The sequence below is a fragment of the Ursus maritimus genome, unplaced genomic scaffold (assembly GCF_017311325.1).
Source record: "Ursus maritimus isolate PB19 unplaced genomic scaffold, ASM1731132v1 scaffold_25, whole genome shotgun sequence".
Classification (NCBI taxonomy): domain Eukaryota; kingdom Metazoa; phylum Chordata; class Mammalia; order Carnivora; family Ursidae; genus Ursus; species Ursus maritimus.
In genome coordinates, this window is record NW_024425008.1 from 13,811,426 (window position 1) to 13,829,365 (window position 17,940).

The window sequence follows — 17,940 nt, forward strand, 5'->3', positions numbered from 1 at the left end:
TACTAATCAAGAAACACCCATTAGATCAATTACCTAGTAAATAAAAGTGTGGTAATTACCTGGTAGTCTTCTAACATGGCTTTTTGTAAGTAAAAGAAGATTTAGAGGAAATTTTACTGTAATAGTAATTTGAAAACAAATTAATAAAGCTACAAACACAGTGCTCTTTCTGCCTTCCTCCTTCAGGACCAGAAGCCCATCATCACTTCCTGATTGTTTAGCTCAAAACTTACTTCTCTCTTACCTTTCTCATAGGGCATTCTCTTTATACTTCTATTATATGTACTTACCATATTCAAGAAACTCTGTAATTATTGGGCATAGGTTAGCCCTCCCTTCCCCAGAGCACAAACCTTTTTACCTTGTCCAGTTCTGAATTTTCCATAACACCTATGGTTTTGCACACATTAGGTATTCCAAAAATGTTGACTTGAACTAAGATCAATTTCTCCCAATTCCCAATAACTAATCAACACAATCTTGGTTGCTTTGTGATCTAGCCAGTAGAAAACCTGCTAGAAAGTGGGGGGAGGGGGGGAATGGAAAAGGTCATTTAGGAATCTGGAAAATATCAGCTTTGCTCTACCTTGAGAAATTAGATGTCGAGGTCTGCACAGTTAAATATCTTGTTAAACATTTAAAACGGCCTTATCAGAAATGTTTACCTCTCTGCTTCACTAAAGAATAGAAGCAGAGAACAATAAAGCTTGCCTGTGGGGGACCTGGGGAGAAGACAAGTCTTGGGCAGCAGCACAGACCTGACACTAATAATACGAAGGAAGTGGCAGCAAGGGAAACTTGGGGGGCAGGGGGGAAGAGGGAAGGGTTCACCGCACTAGGGATCTGGCTGTGAGGCAGGCTGAAGGAAGGCAAAGGGAGTGAGAGGGGAACAGATGAGAGCTACAGAGGTCCAAAGAGTCCTCACATAAAGAACCCGAGATGCATTCACTCAGCCAGTCCATATCTATTGAGCACCTCCTAGTTACATGGCATTGGGCTAGGTTCTGAAAAGGAAACACGAGAAGATTAAAACTTGGGATTCTAATTTCCCTGAACATATCACCTATTTGAATTAAGTGACAAGGCAAAGCAGTGCATGATAGGTAACAGTGTGTGGTACAGAAAATAGTTTTATAGGAATTAAAAAGTAGGGATCCTTCTGTGGGCTAAAATAATTGGAATGCATATATTAGACAAAAATTTTTAAGGAAAAGTCTTCGTGCTTTCATTTTCATGGGAATAAAGAAGGCTGCCTTCATACCATACTTAGGTTCCTAAAATGAAATTATATTTGGTTAGATGATTGGGTTTTTTAAGCTTATACTTTCCTGGGTAAGGTTTACTGGATTCTCATCAGATAACTTATAATAAAATGTTTCAACTGTGTGGATTTAACACAATTGAATGAGCAGAATACGGGATCAAAGAATTTGTTTTAAAAAAAAATCAATTCCAATTGGAACTGCATCTAACTGTGGGAGCCACCAAAGTGTGGAAACAATTGGAGGTTTTCAATCCTCAAAGATCAGGAAGGTTGGCAGATCTATACAAGTATGCTCAGGGGTCAGGGAAATCCTCCCTGGCTTGAACTAATGGTTTAATTTAACTTCAAAGACGGAAATAAGTAATCCTGATTTATCTTGAGCCCCCACACCTCATACTGCCCTGCAAGGATCTGATGGCTTTCATTTCTCAAAAGGGCATTCCTTGTTCAGCAGTCTGGTGGACTCCAGCATTTTTTCTGAAACAATAAAGCAGGATGTGGGCTCCACTGATTCACTCCCATATTACTAGGGAGCACCTGCTACATGCATGCCAGGGCCTGAGAACAGAGATGAGTAAGCCACGGCTCTCCTAGCTCACACGAATTTCAGTGTTGTAGGAAAAGTGCAATAATAAAAGTCTGGAGCATACTATGGGAAGACAGAGAGAGGCACCCAGTTGTCTGGGGGGTGGAGGAAGGGTAGGAGAAAAGAGTTTGCTAGTGGCCAAGACTGGAAAGAGTGTGCTAGGCAAAGCAGTGGGACCAGGGCAGGCTAGCTGGAAGGCTCACGGCAAATTTGGCAAATCCAGAACAGCTTAGTACGGCTGAATCGGGTTCAGCTGAGGCAACAGTCAGAGAAGAAGCTGGAGAAAAAGGCAAAGGGCAGATGAGGGACCCCGAATATGCCACAGTGAGGTGTATGGACTTTCATCCTGAGGACGAGGAGCTCATGAAGCTTCAAAACTATGACTTGGAGTCCTAGTTCAATCGACTTTCTAAAAGCCAAGTTTTTATTATTATAGTATCATTTATATAGTTGGGCAGTAATTATCCCTGCACATATCTTTTAACAATTTGCATGTACCTACTATTATAGTCCACTCCATCATGCCTACTAACCTCTCAAATATTAAGAAGGTGCAACTTTTTTAAATATTAGGCTAAGCAAAACAAAAGAGAATAAATCCACTGTTCCCTCCCCACCAAATGAATAAATGCTTCACATCTTTTAAAAAATGTGATTCCATTAAGAATTCACTTTTTCAAAAAGGTAAAGAGATCTATATTTATTTCAGTTTCTAGAACCTAAGTCTTCGGAAGTAGAAATAATGGTGGGAATCTTGTATATTTAAAGATCTAAAATAAAATCTACTTAAAACAGTACTTAATTTTAAATTTCATCAGTATTTGAGAATATTAATCTTCCCGATTTTCCTTCTGTCCTAACAAAAATGACCTTGAAAATCACATTTCACTGCCTGATTAAACATCAGATTGTATTCAAAGAACTGCTCTTGGCAATGTGAACAATTCTTAGGATTTTGATGAAAACAGCAGATGGGGCTTTGGCTTTAAAAAAAAAATTAAAAATTTTATTTTGGAAACAAGCCAAATGTTTTACAGCCCTAAAATCCTCTGTTTAAGTTTTAAAAAAAAAGTTCAAAACTAATCAGTGATTAAAGTAAAACGCATAACAAAGCACAATGGCTGATCCTAAACCCCTTGAATCTGAATAAAAATATAAATTGGTGTTATCAGATATGTTTTGTTACTAAATGACAGGGTCATGTAGTGAACACATCTGAATACCTACCTACCCATTGGAAGTACTGTGAAATCAACAAAAATCACAGAAGTGTAGGAACTTCTCTAAAGGGAAAAGCATAGGTTCTGCCAGTCTAAGTGAGTAATCATCCTGTCAATTACATCCTTCCTTGTCTGTGAAACATAATCCCATCTCATTCACCTACTGAGGCAGTGTGCAGGACATTACTCTTGAGGCAATAACATCAGGGAAAGAATGCCTTGCTTGTACTATCTTCTGTGAGTTTGATCCAATTTTAGTTATGAAAATAAGCATATGAAAAGGTTAAAAAAAACTAGTGACCGAGCAAAACATGCTTAAATTGTCCTGTTCCTTTTAATACAGAATCTGAGGCCACTAGTTTAAGACATAAGAGAAACAATTTTGTTAGGTTATTATTAGAATAAGGCCGCCTAAGAACAGTCTGTCTAACCTGATTGAGCCATCATAAGAATCAGTAACATTTGACACTCTGCCTACTCTATGAAAACGAAAACTTAGGCACAAAATATTGTTATCGTAAAGCCTCATTTATTTTGAAGTTGTAAAAATGTGCAAAGGAGGAAGGCAAAATGTGTGAAGAATGAACTCAAAAGAATCCTGTCAGACGTGTTCCCTTCTTATTCTCTTAGATCACTATCCGGTGGATAATTCAGTCTAAAGTAACAGAACAGGAAAGTAAACTTCAAGTCCCTGTGCTGCTTGGACACTTTCAAATGCCATTTGCAGTGTTGGTTGTTTTTTTTTTTTAAGATTTTATTTATATGACAGAGAGAGAGAGAGGGAGAGCACAAGCAGGGGGAGCAGCAGACAGAGGGAGAGGGAGAAGCAGGCTCCCTGCTGAGCAAGGAGCCTGACATGGGACTCGATCCCAGGACCCCGTGATCATGACCTGAGCCACCCAGCCATCCTGCCATTTACAGTTTTAAAACCATACCAACAATTATTGGTGTTTTAATTTAATTTAATTTTAACAAAATCTTCCAAAATTACTGAAAACAAGCCCCTTACTTACTCTATTTATAATTTAGGTCCTTCTCAAATGAATTGTACATATATAAGGAAAAAATCAGTTTTGTGCCATCTATCAATTTGGAAATCACGAATTTGAGCAGTGCAGACAAGTTTCTTTAAAATCCTTTTCAAGAACAGAGTGCTACATTTTAACCTATTTACGGTGCTTGTTTAATGCCACACAGACCTCCATCAGAGTACTTTGTATCTTGCTTTCTTCTAAAAGGTTAGATGATTACTCATATGAAGTACATATGAGGTTCCAAATCATTTATTTAGCTAAAAACCACTGTTACAATTCTCTCTCACGTGGCAGGGCAAACACCTGGCAATATTTAAGCTTTCTGATTTGTAGCACTTTCATCCCTTCACCTTATTCCCAGACTTACTGGCTCTTGAGTTAAAAGCTTCACCTTTTTTTTTTTTTTTTTTAAACTTCACTTCTTCTCCTTGGGTTCCCTCCATTCACTGTGTCTTATCCATTTAGCAGGTCTCTCTGGCCACCTCCCATCTCTAACCACGATGATTTCATAGACATGGCTATCCGGCCAGTCTCCCTTCCTTTCTTCCTCCTGGTGGCAGGCACCGCTCTCTAAAACCAACCCCTTCCCAAGGAGAGTCAGCCTGCTCTTTACTCAAGACATATTGGCCTACCCAGCACGGTCTTTTGGGACACTTGGGGCTCTGCTGACTTCTTGACTCCCTTTCTAAGCTCCTGGTTCCCCTTTCCTCCTCTATTTTTCTCATCCTTTGGTCAATATTGGTCATTTCTATTTAAGCTCCAAGTCTTAAGACCGTAGACTACTCATCCATAGATATAAAAATATTGGAAATATAATACTTCACATAAAAAGGTACCAAATGTCTGGTAGAGATGGCTAATTTTATAACAGCATTAATAGATATGCAGCAAGATTTCTAATCTATAGGAACAAGTAAGCAATTGGAATTACAGCATTCTCTAAACTAAAGGTTGCAGCTAAACCTTTACCTGAGACCGTGGTAATTCAGGATCTGGTTCCTGGAAAGCATTAAGAAGGTAGTAAACATTTTTAAGAAATACAGTTTCTAAAATAAAAAGTCTTAGTGACGAATTAGTTATGTGTAAGTAGACTCAAACTCATTCAATAAAAATCCAAATATTAACTTTAATATTTCTCCACAACTGCTTTCAAGAATTTTGGATGTACTAATACTGATGTTGGTATTGGTGTAAAACTAATATACACTGAAGAGTGCTGAATTTTCTACAGGTAGGAAATTCTAATTACTCTAACCTCACTTAAAGCACAGAGAAGTTATCTTAACTACTTGTTTAATGAAGAAATTAAAAATAATTTTACAACTATACCAAGGAAACATTTCTTTATACTCAAAAATAAGCTCATGGTGGTTAAAACATTTAGACTTTAATCACTTGGGGAGGAGGAAGAAAATCCACATACTACAAACCCTTCTGCTCCACATATACGTAAGGGGATTAGTGGCTAAAGATGAAAAATTAATTCTGACTGTAATGTAGTCTGAGAAATGTTTATAAATAGACTATGTCATATAAATTAGTGTCAGGTGCTAATAAACTCAGGGTTTTTTCTGTCCAAATTAAATAGAAATCCACTGGGAAAAAGTCAGACTTGTAACAAATTTATTTACAAAACATCTACATCTATATATTTACCGTTAGCAACCTGCACTGAACACTTAATTGGCAGCATGTTTTATTAGGGAAGCTACTAAGAAACAAAACAGAGAAAAAAAAAAAAAGATCTTGCCTTGCCTTGCTTTCTATAGTTCTAAAACCCAAGGAGAATACCCTAAATATTTTTTTAAGATTATGTATACAAGCAACGTGTAAGCCATCTGGTCACCATACAAAGATAAGGAATTTCTGTGGCACAACACACAGTAGGAACGTGAGAGGCAAAGGCTAAGCTAGGCTAGAAAAGTGAAGCCCTCAAGAGAGTGGGATTTAGAGAATATTTGGCAAGCAGCTGAACTGAACACAAAACAGCAACTAAGAATACATGGCAACTGGAGGTTTTCAATTCCAATGTGTATGAGGAAGATCTGGAAAAGTACAGATTGCCTGGACCCCACAGTCCATACTTAAATGTACCGATACAGGCAATGAGATGACAGAAGAAATAAGCCTATTCTTTCTTCTATTTATTTGTAGACATGTCTGTATGACCCACCATCTCATTTGAGTCTCCTAACAACCACAGGAGGGAGGCAGGTCAGTGCTCTTATCCATTTGAGAGATCAGGAAGCCAATTCAGAGAGGTCATATAATTTGCTCAAGGTCACACAAAGAAGCCAGAGCTCGTCCTTGCCAGGGCACCTTGGAGATTTAAAAAATGAGCTGGATATAATAAGGCAGGGTGGCAGCATCAAGCGTAGGAGAGGTACAAGGTAAGTTCCATACAGAAAGGGGAAAAACGTTTACCAGAGGTGACTGCAGATAACACTTGAAAAGGAAAACAAAACAGGTGTAAGAGCTAGAAGCCTCTGATAGTAAGTAAAAGCTGGACGCCTGTTATTCTGCCAAGGGCAAGAAGATGCTTCCAGTGGCCCAAACGCAAACCGCCAGCACAGCCTCGGTGTTCTGTTCACTGATAAAGGTCTTTGTGCTCCACGTGGTTCTTCTGCCCCCCAGGAACACATCTGTGATTTACCACGCAGGTCAAGAGCATGTGGGGAAATGAAGTGCAAAGAGAAGGTCAGAGAAGACATCGAGAGGCTGAGAGGATGGGAAGGTGGAGAGACAGGTGAGGTTGCCTAAATGGAAGAAGGAGAAAGACAGAACCAGGAGGGAGGCAGAGAACACGATAGTTCGAAACATGCCCCTGACATCCCAGTCACCCTGCTGGACGCTGAAAACATTCTATCAGGAAGGCACAGAATTATATAAATTGCAATGAAACGTATCAAATGCTGAATTCAAGTTAGGGGCCAGTTATAGCTGACTTAGAGGGAGAGGGGAAAACAGAATATGTGGGAGATCAGAAGGGAGTCAGAGAAAAGGGAAGGAGATTATTCTGGAAATTCCTGAGTGCCAGGGATCTATGAACTATATTCAGCATCACTTTATCATCAATTTCACTGAACACTCTCCTCACGGATGCTTTCCAGATTACCAACAATCCTTTCAGAAAAATATCAATGACAGAATCCTACGCGCAAACACCTCTAGCTATGCAGAGACAATAGCAGCTAACATTTGTGATCACTTACCATACTTTAATGAACTTAATGCTCACAACAACCCTTTGAGGTAGGCATATTATCATCCCCATTTTACAGATGAGAAAACCCTGAGGTTGAGGTGTACAGACAGTATTGGAACCTAGACACTCTGAGTCAAGAGCCTGCACTTTGCTGAGTATGTGGGATCATAGCAAGGCATGAAAGCTGGCTCCTATACGGTGAGGAAGACCAAGGTTGGGTATGGCTGGTCTGGACTGGAGATCCATCAGGAGTAGCAGGACTAAGAAGGAAGAGTCAGGATGTTTTAATTTAGAGATAGGGCAAAACTTTTTTTTTTTTTTTTTTTTTAAATCACTGGGACCTTCATGTTTGGGTCTCCCAATTATAGTCTGTTATTTAAATTAATCCACCCAAATAGGGAACCACAAGTTAGGTTCATTTGGTCTAGCAGATTATTTCCATGGGTATCAACACAGTTGAGTAGAAAGCACCAGGCCTAGGGGAGCCTGGGTGGCTCAGTCGGTTAAATGTCCAACTCTCTCTCTCTCTCTCTTTTTTTTTTTTTAAGTGTCCAACTCTTGATTTCAGCTCAGGTCATGATCTCAGGGTTGTGAGATCGAGCCCCGTGTAAGGCTCCCTGTGTCAGGCTCCATGCTAGTGGAGCCTGCTTAAGATTCTCCCTCTTTCCCTCCCCAACCAACTTTCTCTCTCTCTCTCTCTCTCTCTCTCTCCCTCCCTCTCCTTAAAAAAAAAAAAAAAAAGAAAGAAAAGAAAAAAATGAAGCACCAGGCCTAGCCCTAGAGTCAGAAGAGCTGGGCTTGATCCTCAGGGAGTCACTTAGCTGCATGACCTTGAACAAATCATACAACCTCTGTAACCTAGCCCTCCTCTCGAATTGGAGCAATAGTGTCTATAGGACAGTTTTAAAAAGAAAACCTTGCATTTTTAAGAATATTTCATAATTTTCACAGTCTTTTCACATATGCTATCATAGTTAATGAATAAGGTGCTACCACTTTCAATAAGAAGTATCAGTCATATGGAATTTCTTTATAAAAACAATTCTATAATGAACAGAAAAGCACCAAACTCACTATTACTGCCCTTTTCAGACACAGAACTAACTCCCAGTTGTGGCACATCAAATTAAGACTTCCCTTTGACTCTCCTTCAAAGTGAGTGAGTGAGAGGACAGGGAGAGGAGTGACACTGCCTCAAACCAGCAAATACTCATTAGCATCAACTTCAATTCACATCAGTTTGTTTCTTTCCTTCCTTCCCAGGGTAAGGCTTTCTCTCTTAGGTTGTTGCTATTACTTCAGGGAATCAAATCTCTAGATAATTCTGAATGTGACTTCGTAATTGCCACCAATACTTACGCTGGCTAATGAGTCTGACCCGGCTCTGCTCTGAAACTACTGAGACATTATTCAGAAGTTAGCAGTGACAAGAAGGAAAAAAAAAATGTAAGAGAACAGAGAAATAGATGGGTGTCAGAAGGTTTAGGGAGATCTAGGGACCAAGTATCCAAGTAGAAATGTAATCTCTAATTCAGCAGGAATACAAATTCATAAAATGAACTGCCCCACAGAGTATAAGAATCAAAAGATTAAGTTTGGCTGAGTCTCCATGGCCCCAAAGAGGAAATAAATTAGCTAATCATACAGAAAGATGGTTTTGTTTTGCTTTGTTTTGCTTGGAGCACCAGATCGTTGTCTCAATCCACTTCTAAGATGTAGCTCACTGGGGGCCCCTGGTTCCATGTCTTTCCTCTAAGCCAGTGGCTTTCAGCCTTTTCTCTATCTTTAAATCATTTACAATAATAATCCCCTCCTCTCTGTAACATCTCTCATTATAAGTAGAGATTGGGGAGGAGAATGTGAATTCCCATTCTGATATACAGCCAACACTCCCACTCCCAGAATCACTGATTTTAATAATTTGAAAATCTATCAGAAATCTACCCTATAATAAAAGCATACTGTCTTTTAGAAACCTCACTGCCTGAAAAACCTGCATGTTTTATGAACTGTTTAATTATAATGGAGCTAAAAAAAAATTGGGGCTGGTTTTAAAGCCATGCATCTGACATATGGAACACAAAGAACAGTAATCAGATTAAGCAACTAATCAGGTTGATGGACATGAGCCGAAACAGCAAGCGTTCCCTCTAGGTCACATTGCTGTGTGGAAGGAAGACCGTTTTGCTTTTCTCCCTTTTATAGCTTACAACCACTTTTTTTTTTTAAGATTTTTTAAAAATTTATTTATGAGATAGAGACAGCCAGCGAGAGAAGGAACACAAGCAGGGGGAGTGGGAGAGGAAGAAGCAGGCTCACATCAGAGGAGCCTGATGTGGGGCTCGATCCCATTACGCCGGGATCACGCCCTGAGCCGAAAGCAGACGCTTAACCGCTGTGCCACCCAGGCGCCCCTATAACCACTTTTTCAATCACAATTTAAAGAACACTTTGAAAAAGGACAACGCCTCTCTATGAATTTCTTGTTTTTACTGTATTTTATCAACCCGGGAAGCTACAATAAATTAACCAGTTATCTTTCTTTCTTTATTCTCAAGAGATCAGAACCTTAAAGTCATACTAACAGACCCTGCCCTCTCATTTTCTCACTATTCTGCACCTGGGAAAAACAGTTCACAATCCATCTTCTTCAAGAACCTTCCCATTACCAAATACCATGTTATTACAGTCAACCTATCCTTCAGTCCTTTTGTGTCCAAATAAAAATGTATTACTTTAAGGAAACATGCGATTCCATAGTACACCCCCCTGACCAGCCTAACTACCCTGATTTTGGCAAGAATCAAAATGAAATAAAATCCAGATGTCCTAATGGAAAGTACAAGGCACGACTTAAATATTTTTGATGATAGGATGATAGGATACCAAAATTGTATCTCTGAAACGAGAAATAAATGTAAAAGGAATAGTCTCAGGTGGGCTTATCCTAAAAGGCTGATGATGTATCAGGACCAAAATGGGTTTTTTGAGAAGCTCCCTGGACGAGCCTAAAGAAAGATTCACAAATAATAAATCACTTTAGAGAGGTTCTCCTCACCTGGGACAAAAATAAGCAAAACCAAAAGTGAAAAATAACATCCAAAACAAAAGCTATTTTTGTCTTGGGAGGGGGTGGGGGGAGAGCAAAACTGAATCCATTTGGCACACAGAAAAAATATTTTAACTTCCTTGCTTGTCCATGTGTCCAGACACTGCTTCAAAGTCATTCCTTTGTACTAAAATCCGTTTGGTGGCACAGGAATGGTAATTCAAAGAGTTGTGGGGAAAAAATACTCTAAAATGTAGAAACCTCAAAAAAAAAAGCCCACGAGAGTAAAGGAGCATGTGAAGATAAATCAGCTCACTGCAGGGCTGAGGACCATCTGCCTCTGCTCTGACCACATTTCTGTTAGCTTTTCATAGACTGGTGGTCTCTCCATCATTTAACTTCCTCCACTGAAACAATGAAAGCATCAAAGCATCATAGGAAATGCCAGTGATGATAACTACTATCAGAGACACTCTCCTGGAGGAATCCAGGAAAAATTTTCTTAACTGATTAAAAAATAATAAGGTGTACAACATGTTCACTTGCCACATTTATATATGGTAAGATGATCGCCGTTATGGCAATAGTTAGCACCTCTATCACATCACATAATTATTTCTATTTTGTGGTGGGAATAAGAAAAATGAAACAAAAAAACAAACAAAAACCTGAGCCTCAAATCAAGAAATGAGTTAAGAATGTCCATAATGAAATCACATTTATTTGAAAAGGTAAATATATATTCAGAAACCTATGGGGGTAGAAGGACACAAAGGTCCTCAGGCAACTAAGATGGTCTTTGTAAACAGAAGGGAAGGTGGTACACACGCCTAATGCCATCAAAACACATAGGGGTGCCGGCTGGCTCAGTCAAAAGAGCATGCAACTCTTGATCTCGGGTTTATGGGTTCAAACCGTGCATTGGGTGAGATTACTTAACAATAATATCTTAAACACACACACACACACGGATACAATCAATACACTCACCCAGGAGATACATAATGAGAGCCCCTGTGTGCCAGACTCCGTGCCTAACCCATACAGATATGCCATCCTGGATTCATGTTGGAAGGGAAGGAAAGAGAATTTTCAAGCTTTTAATCAAAGGAAACGTCCTCTTTTTTTTTTTTAAGATTTTATTTATTTGAGAGAGAAAGAGAGAGAGAGAGCACGAGAGGGGGTAGGGTCAGAGAGAGAAGCAGACTCCCCACTGAGCAGGGAGCCCGATGCAAGACTCGATCCCGGGACTCCAGGATCATGACCTGAGTCAAAAGCTGTCACTTAACCAACTGAGCTACCCAGGCGCCCTAAAGGAAACTTCTAGAAAGCTTCTTCTTAAGCATATATCTTAAGATATATGCACGCCTGTGTTTCTTGCAGCATTATTTACTATACCCATGATATAGAAGCAACCATATGCATAGCCATGGATAAAGAAGATGTGGTGTATATGTACAATGGAATACTACACAGCCATAAAAAAGAATGAGATCTTGCTATTTGCAACAACATGGATGGACCCTAGAGGGTTTTTTTTTTTTTTTTAAAGATTTTATTTATTTCTTCGACAGAGATAGAGACAGCCAGTGAGAGAGGGAACACAAGCAGGGGGAGTGGGAGAGGAAGAAGCAGGCTCACAGCGGAGGAGCCTGATGTGGGGCTCGATCCCATAACGCCGGGATCACGCCCTGAGCCGAAGGCAGACGCTTAACCGCTGTGCCACCCAGGCGCCCCCCTAGAGGGTATTATACTAAGTGATATAAGTCAGACAGAAAAAGACAAATACCATATGATTTCATTTAAAACAAAAAGCAGAAATAGACTCAAACACAGAAAACAAACTGATGGTTGCCAGAACAAAGGGGTGTGGAGAGTGGGCAAAATGGGTGACAGGAAGTGTGAGATACAGGCTTCTAGTTATGAAATGAGTAAGTCATGGGAATAAAAGGTACAGCATAGGGAATATGGTCAATGATATTGTAATAGCGCTGTATGGCGACAGATGGTAGCTACACGTGGGGTGAGCACAGCATAATATGGAGAAGCTGAATCACTATGTTGTACACCTGAAACTAATATAACATTGTCAACTATACTCAAATTAAAAAATTAAAAATAATTACCTAAGAAAAGCACAGTGTGTAAACGTTGAGTCAAAAAATAACTAACATGAGTGAACCCTATAAACTTTTCAGCAGCCCTACCCAGCTATCAAGAGCCCAGTTTGGTAAGGTGACATCAATTTAAACTTCTACTCCTGATGACATACTGCGTTGTTCTGGCAATATATATAGTTCCTACTTAACTACCTCAGCAAAACAAATAAAAAGGATTAGAAAGGAAAAGAATATCATAAATTTCTTCTAGATCTGGTATTGGTTCTCCCAGGCCTACTCTGATATTTATAGGAGCTGAACGTATCAACCCCTGCTCATAACAAGAAAATACTAACAAAGAATAACATGTTTTTAATGTCCTTGGTATTAGACATGAACTACGTATCACATTATAGACTGTTCTTTCAAATCCACAACAAATAGGCCAATAGAATAGGCCAGGACCTAACAAGACCTACTACCCTAATGATCTTAACCAGGTCAGATGGTTAACCAATGACAACAGCAATAGTTCCCTATATAAACCTGTCTTTTTCTTCATTATCATTATCCAAATCACAGTTCCACTAAACATATAACAAATCTTTAATCTGCCAACAGGGCCCATAAGGCCTAATGAGAGCTGTACAAGAAACCAAATAAAAAGACCCAAGCCGTTACCTTATTTAGCTGCTAATTCAGGAGTCGTAGACAAAGTCCTTCATCTGTTTACCTTACTCTTCCTAGATAAAAAGGAGCAATAAGATCTCTACAGCCCCATCTAAACCATTAATGAAAACACACTGCTGCTTTGCCCTCCACTTTCCAAAATGATCTCTCCAAGATAATAAGGGAGATAATCTGTCCTTCTGCCCCCCCACAAAAGGCACCAGAGATCACATAAGTTTCAGAATACTGTCTTAATCAAAATTGGTTAGGTTTTCTTCCTTCAGGACTTTCCAGAGCCTTTAATCCAAGTATGCAAATACGTCAGAATTCTTGACCATTTAGCTAAAATCTGGAAAAAGGCACAGTAGATGGGAAAATGTCCTGGGAAAAGTTGAGAAACACACCATTTTGAAAATTTTGGCTATATAAGGGCTAAAGAGGCAGCACAGTATAGATAAAGAGAATTTACCAGCTTTGTAATTTTGCACAAATTACTTTACCTTGTGCCCCAATGTACTCAATCTGTAAAATGGAGGAAATAGTACCGACTTCCTAAAATGGCTGAGGATTAAATAAGATGATTTATAAAATCCTATGAACTAAGCCTAACACAGAGTAAATAATAAATGTTAGCTATTACTTTTGTTACCTACTTTGCAAGGTTATTCTAAGCACAGAAATACTTATAATTGACACAACTTATGCCTGGCAAGCATAAGCACTCAACAAAAGGTCATTTAATTGAACACATATAAAATTCTGATCACAGTGCCTAGCACCAACTAAATCCGAGTTCACAGGCACAGTACTGTACTGAATGCACAATGATATTAAGATTATAGGATCTTTTTATTTAAAGATTTTTTTAAAAATTTATTTGAGAGAGAGAAAGGGTGAGAGAGCACAAGCAGGGGGAGCAGCAGAGGGAGAGGGAGAAGCAGGCTCCCCGCTAAACAGGGAGCCTGACGTGGGGCTCCATCCCAGGACCCTGGGATCATGACCTGAGCCGAAGACAGTTGCTTAACTTACTGAGCCACTCAGGTGCCCCAAGATTATAGGATCTTAACCATTAATAAGAACAGCTGCTTTGCCTATAACAACATTTCCCCCATGACACTACGTCTCCCTAGTATGATAACGGTGAAGGTATCTGACCCTTGCCCACTACCAAAAAAGTAATCAGTGGTCAAATAAATTTCAGAACTATTGTATTAATCAAAATTAGGTAAAATTGAGTTTCTTTTCTTCAGAATCCAGAGCCTTTAGTATGAATCTTCAGTCTCTAAGTAGGGAATATATAGTTCCCAAATGCATTGAATGAGGAAACTTCCTTTCCCTAAGCAGTTCTTGGGACTATTGCTCTGTGGAACGCAGAATGGAAACTACCCTAAACCAATGGAAAAACGGAAACAGCAAGTAAAGTACTTGCAAACCATTGTGCCTAGAACGATGTCTGGTACATCACATAGAGTATTAACAAACTTTTGTTGTACAAATGTAAAGGGGTCAATATTTTATAACATTCCCAGATATATTTGAGGAATCTTTTTCTGGTTTTTTTGAGCAGCATCTGTGGGACTACTGTGGCAAGAAACACACTTAGAAAAATGCTTCCCAGGGCAGCTGGGTGGCTCAGTCAGTTAAGTGACCAACTCTTGATTTTGGCAGGGGTCAGGATCCTGGCACCCAGCCCAGAATCGGGCTCCACACTCATCAGGAAGTGGCTTGAGTATCTCTCTACCCCTGCCCCCCACTTGCACGTTCTCTCTTTCTCTCTCTGAAATAAATAAACCTTTTTAAAAAAATGCTTCTCCATGGAAACCAGTTCTATTAACTAACATGAACTAACACAAAAGAATCTAGCTTAGTATCCTCACTAACATGGATTGTTCTATCTATCTGAAAGTCAAATTGTTCACCTCAACAGGTTATCCTCCATCCACCTGCTGGAAACTAAGGCAGAGCCTAGTAACAGTGTTCACACATATGCCTCCACTTATGTAACTCCCCTCAATTTTCCCTTTTTTCCTAGCATCTCCAAGGTAACACCACTAGAGGAAAGCTGGGAAACCAGCTTTTACTAGAAGCACTGACAAACTGCCACAGCTCTGCTCTTATTCTTTTCTCTCCGTTTTACCTCTTCCAGGAACTACAGGTGGGCCACCGGAGTATATGACCACTCTCTCTATTTAATATCTTACTTCATCTTATTACTGTAGTACAGTAATAGTTTAAGTTCTCTTAAAACCATTGTCATCATTCCTTCTTTTAGGCTTCCCCGACCCCCCATTCCTGACTCCTAATAGTAAATATATCTCTTCCCTTCCTAGATTCTCATTTCTCCAACTTGTATTATTTGCCTCAAAATGCACTCACGTCGCAGAATCAAAGCCTCCTTCACTCCCCGACAACAATCTTAAGAGGAAGTGGAGAGATCACAACGTTTGATCCAAAAAATTAAGGCAGCTATTTCAACAAGAGGTGAGAAGTTACAGATCTTTGTTTATACATCGTTTTAGAAATTAATAACGCACACGCAGCGAGCTTCAGAGTCCATCCCTATGCAAGTATAAGTGAATTATCAACGTTCTGCGCCAAAGTAAAATTCGGGACTTTTGAAGTATTCCTTCAAGGGACCCGTAAAGGAAAGGGGCTGCTGGAGTTTGAGGAGGGGGCGGCCATGGGACAGCACTCGAGGGTCCCGTGGGGACGCCGGCCACGGCTCTAGGGGGTTTCGTTCCAGATGCCTGTGCTGACCACACGGTCAACTTCGCCCTGGCCTTCCTCCCCGGAGCCCCCACCCAGCAGCCGGGGGACCCCCCAGTGCCCTCTGCCTCTCGCTGGAATCCACAGGGCTGACGGGGTCTGGCTGGTACCTGGTCATAAGGGGACTTCTCCAGCATCTGCGTGCACAGATCTGCGCAGAGCTGGAACTTCCTGCGCCTAAAATAGCTCCAGGCCAGGAGCAGCGGCTCCATCTCCGAGCCCATGGCGGTAGAGGGCGGCGCACGAAGGACCAGGGTCTGGGCCAGGGAGGGCGGGGTCGAGAAGGAGCGCTAGGCGTCCTGCTCTGCCCGGCAACGCACGGCGGCAGGGGCCTTTCTTGAGAGGTGCCCGCATCGCGCCTGAGGAGGGGAAAAAGAAAGCCCAGCACGAGCAGAACGCAGCTACAAGGCTTGTCAAATCTTGGTTGCAAAAAGTATGTACTTTTAAAGGAAACGTATTTCATTAATTTCGAGAAGAAGGCTCTATGGCTAAATTAAGAGGTAGTGACTTAGACACCTCTGACTGGGGTCCTCCACTCTAGAAAAGGAGGAGCGGTTGCCTAGCAGCCGAACGCTCCGCTTACTTTGCGAATCTGAGAAAAGTCCCAGGAGTTGACCCTCACACAGGTCACTGTCCTACTCTTCCCGTGTGCGCCTTCTTGCCCCTATCATTTGCCCTTCAGACTCTAGAAACACAAACATGAGAACAGTTTCTTCAATACCATACTGCCCACCAGAACCCAAAGACCTACCACCTAAAATTCTCCAGTTTGTTTCTTCAAGTCCTCAAAAACATCTCAGTGTTCAAATAGAAAGGGGCATTGGATACTGCTTAGTCCAACCGATGCATTTTACAGATGAGAAACTGATATCGGCCCAAAGAAGAGAAATTATGTACCTAAAGTCGCATGAAATTAGGGAGCTGGACTGTAATCTGGGTGACTACAGGCTGTTAATACCGTTTATTCTACGATGCATACAGATTCTGGATTACAAATTGGGGACGTTTTTACAAACAAAATAATGTAACAAAAAAAGTTAAAAAACGGAGCTTTTTGAAACGCCACCTCCAAGCAGTTGCTGTTTGTCAAATGCTTACTTGTGCAGAATGATTTCTTGAGGCACAATTGTGACTTCCCTCTAGAGATTTACAGAGATGACAAATACCTTTAATGGTTATGAAAAAGAAGTGTAACTGGGCTAAATCCAGGTAGACTTCATTATGGAGAACTAGGAGATCTTTTTTCCTTGCCTCGTTTCTACCACAGGGGGAGAGGCAAGAGAGGAAAATTAACTTAATACTGAAGAACTTTCTGGTCAGATCTAAATCTCCTTTATAGATAAGAAACAACAACTCTTAGCAAGGATAAATCACTCACGATTTTCTCAAACTACTAGGGTACCATAATGCAGACATTATATTTAATCTGGATATTTATATCTTTCATAGGTATCAAAATAAAACTACCTTTCTAACCTGAGAAATGGGTTGAGATTAGGTTTTTTTTCTCCTTAACTAAGCAGTTTTTCTTGAATTTTTGCATCTTAGAAGCAAATAGTTATGTTTATTGTAATTAGTCCATTTTTGTTTCCCTCAAAGTGCCTCTAGAAATGTCTTCTGTCCTAAGCAGCATATTGTTTCTGGGAGTCAGGTTTTAGGACCACAAATGCTGCCAATTGCAATTGGGCTCAGTATTTCAAAGGGACTTTTTATTTTCTGATACAATGTAAGCAGATGCTGTATACGTAATTATCGACTCCAGCTCAGTATTAGATTTTTTAACTAAATTTTTTATTTTAGATTTCCCTATTGTTAACGTTAACATTTTCTATTACTATGGTACATAAATCACAGCAAAGGAACCAATACTGGCACATTGCTATTAACCCCGCAGTTTATTCAGATTTCAGTAGGTTTTCGCTGATATCCTTTTTGCATTCCAGGACCCCACTTTGGATACCTTATTACATTTAGTTATTGTGTCTCCCTTCCCTCCTCTGGTTCCTGTGACAGTTTCTCAGACCTTGTTTATAATGACCTTGACAGTT

At 40.1% G+C, this 17,940-nt stretch overlaps 1 protein-coding gene across 2 annotated transcripts in view; it reads right to left on the bottom strand.

The window, feature by feature from the left end:
• The window catches only part of TTC8 (tetratricopeptide repeat domain 8), a 50,252-nt gene extending 34,127 nt beyond the window's left edge, over positions 1–16,125 (bottom strand). For both annotated transcript variants that reach the window (XM_008698914.1, XM_008698922.1), the window contains exon 1: positions 16,003–16,125. In XM_008698914.1, the coding sequence (XP_008697136.1) occupies positions 16,003–16,116 (114 nt within the window). In that variant the 5' untranslated portion in view covers positions 16,117–16,125. The remainder of the gene's footprint in view (positions 1–16,002) is intronic.
• Between the last annotated feature and the right edge of the window lie 1,815 nt (positions 16,126–17,940).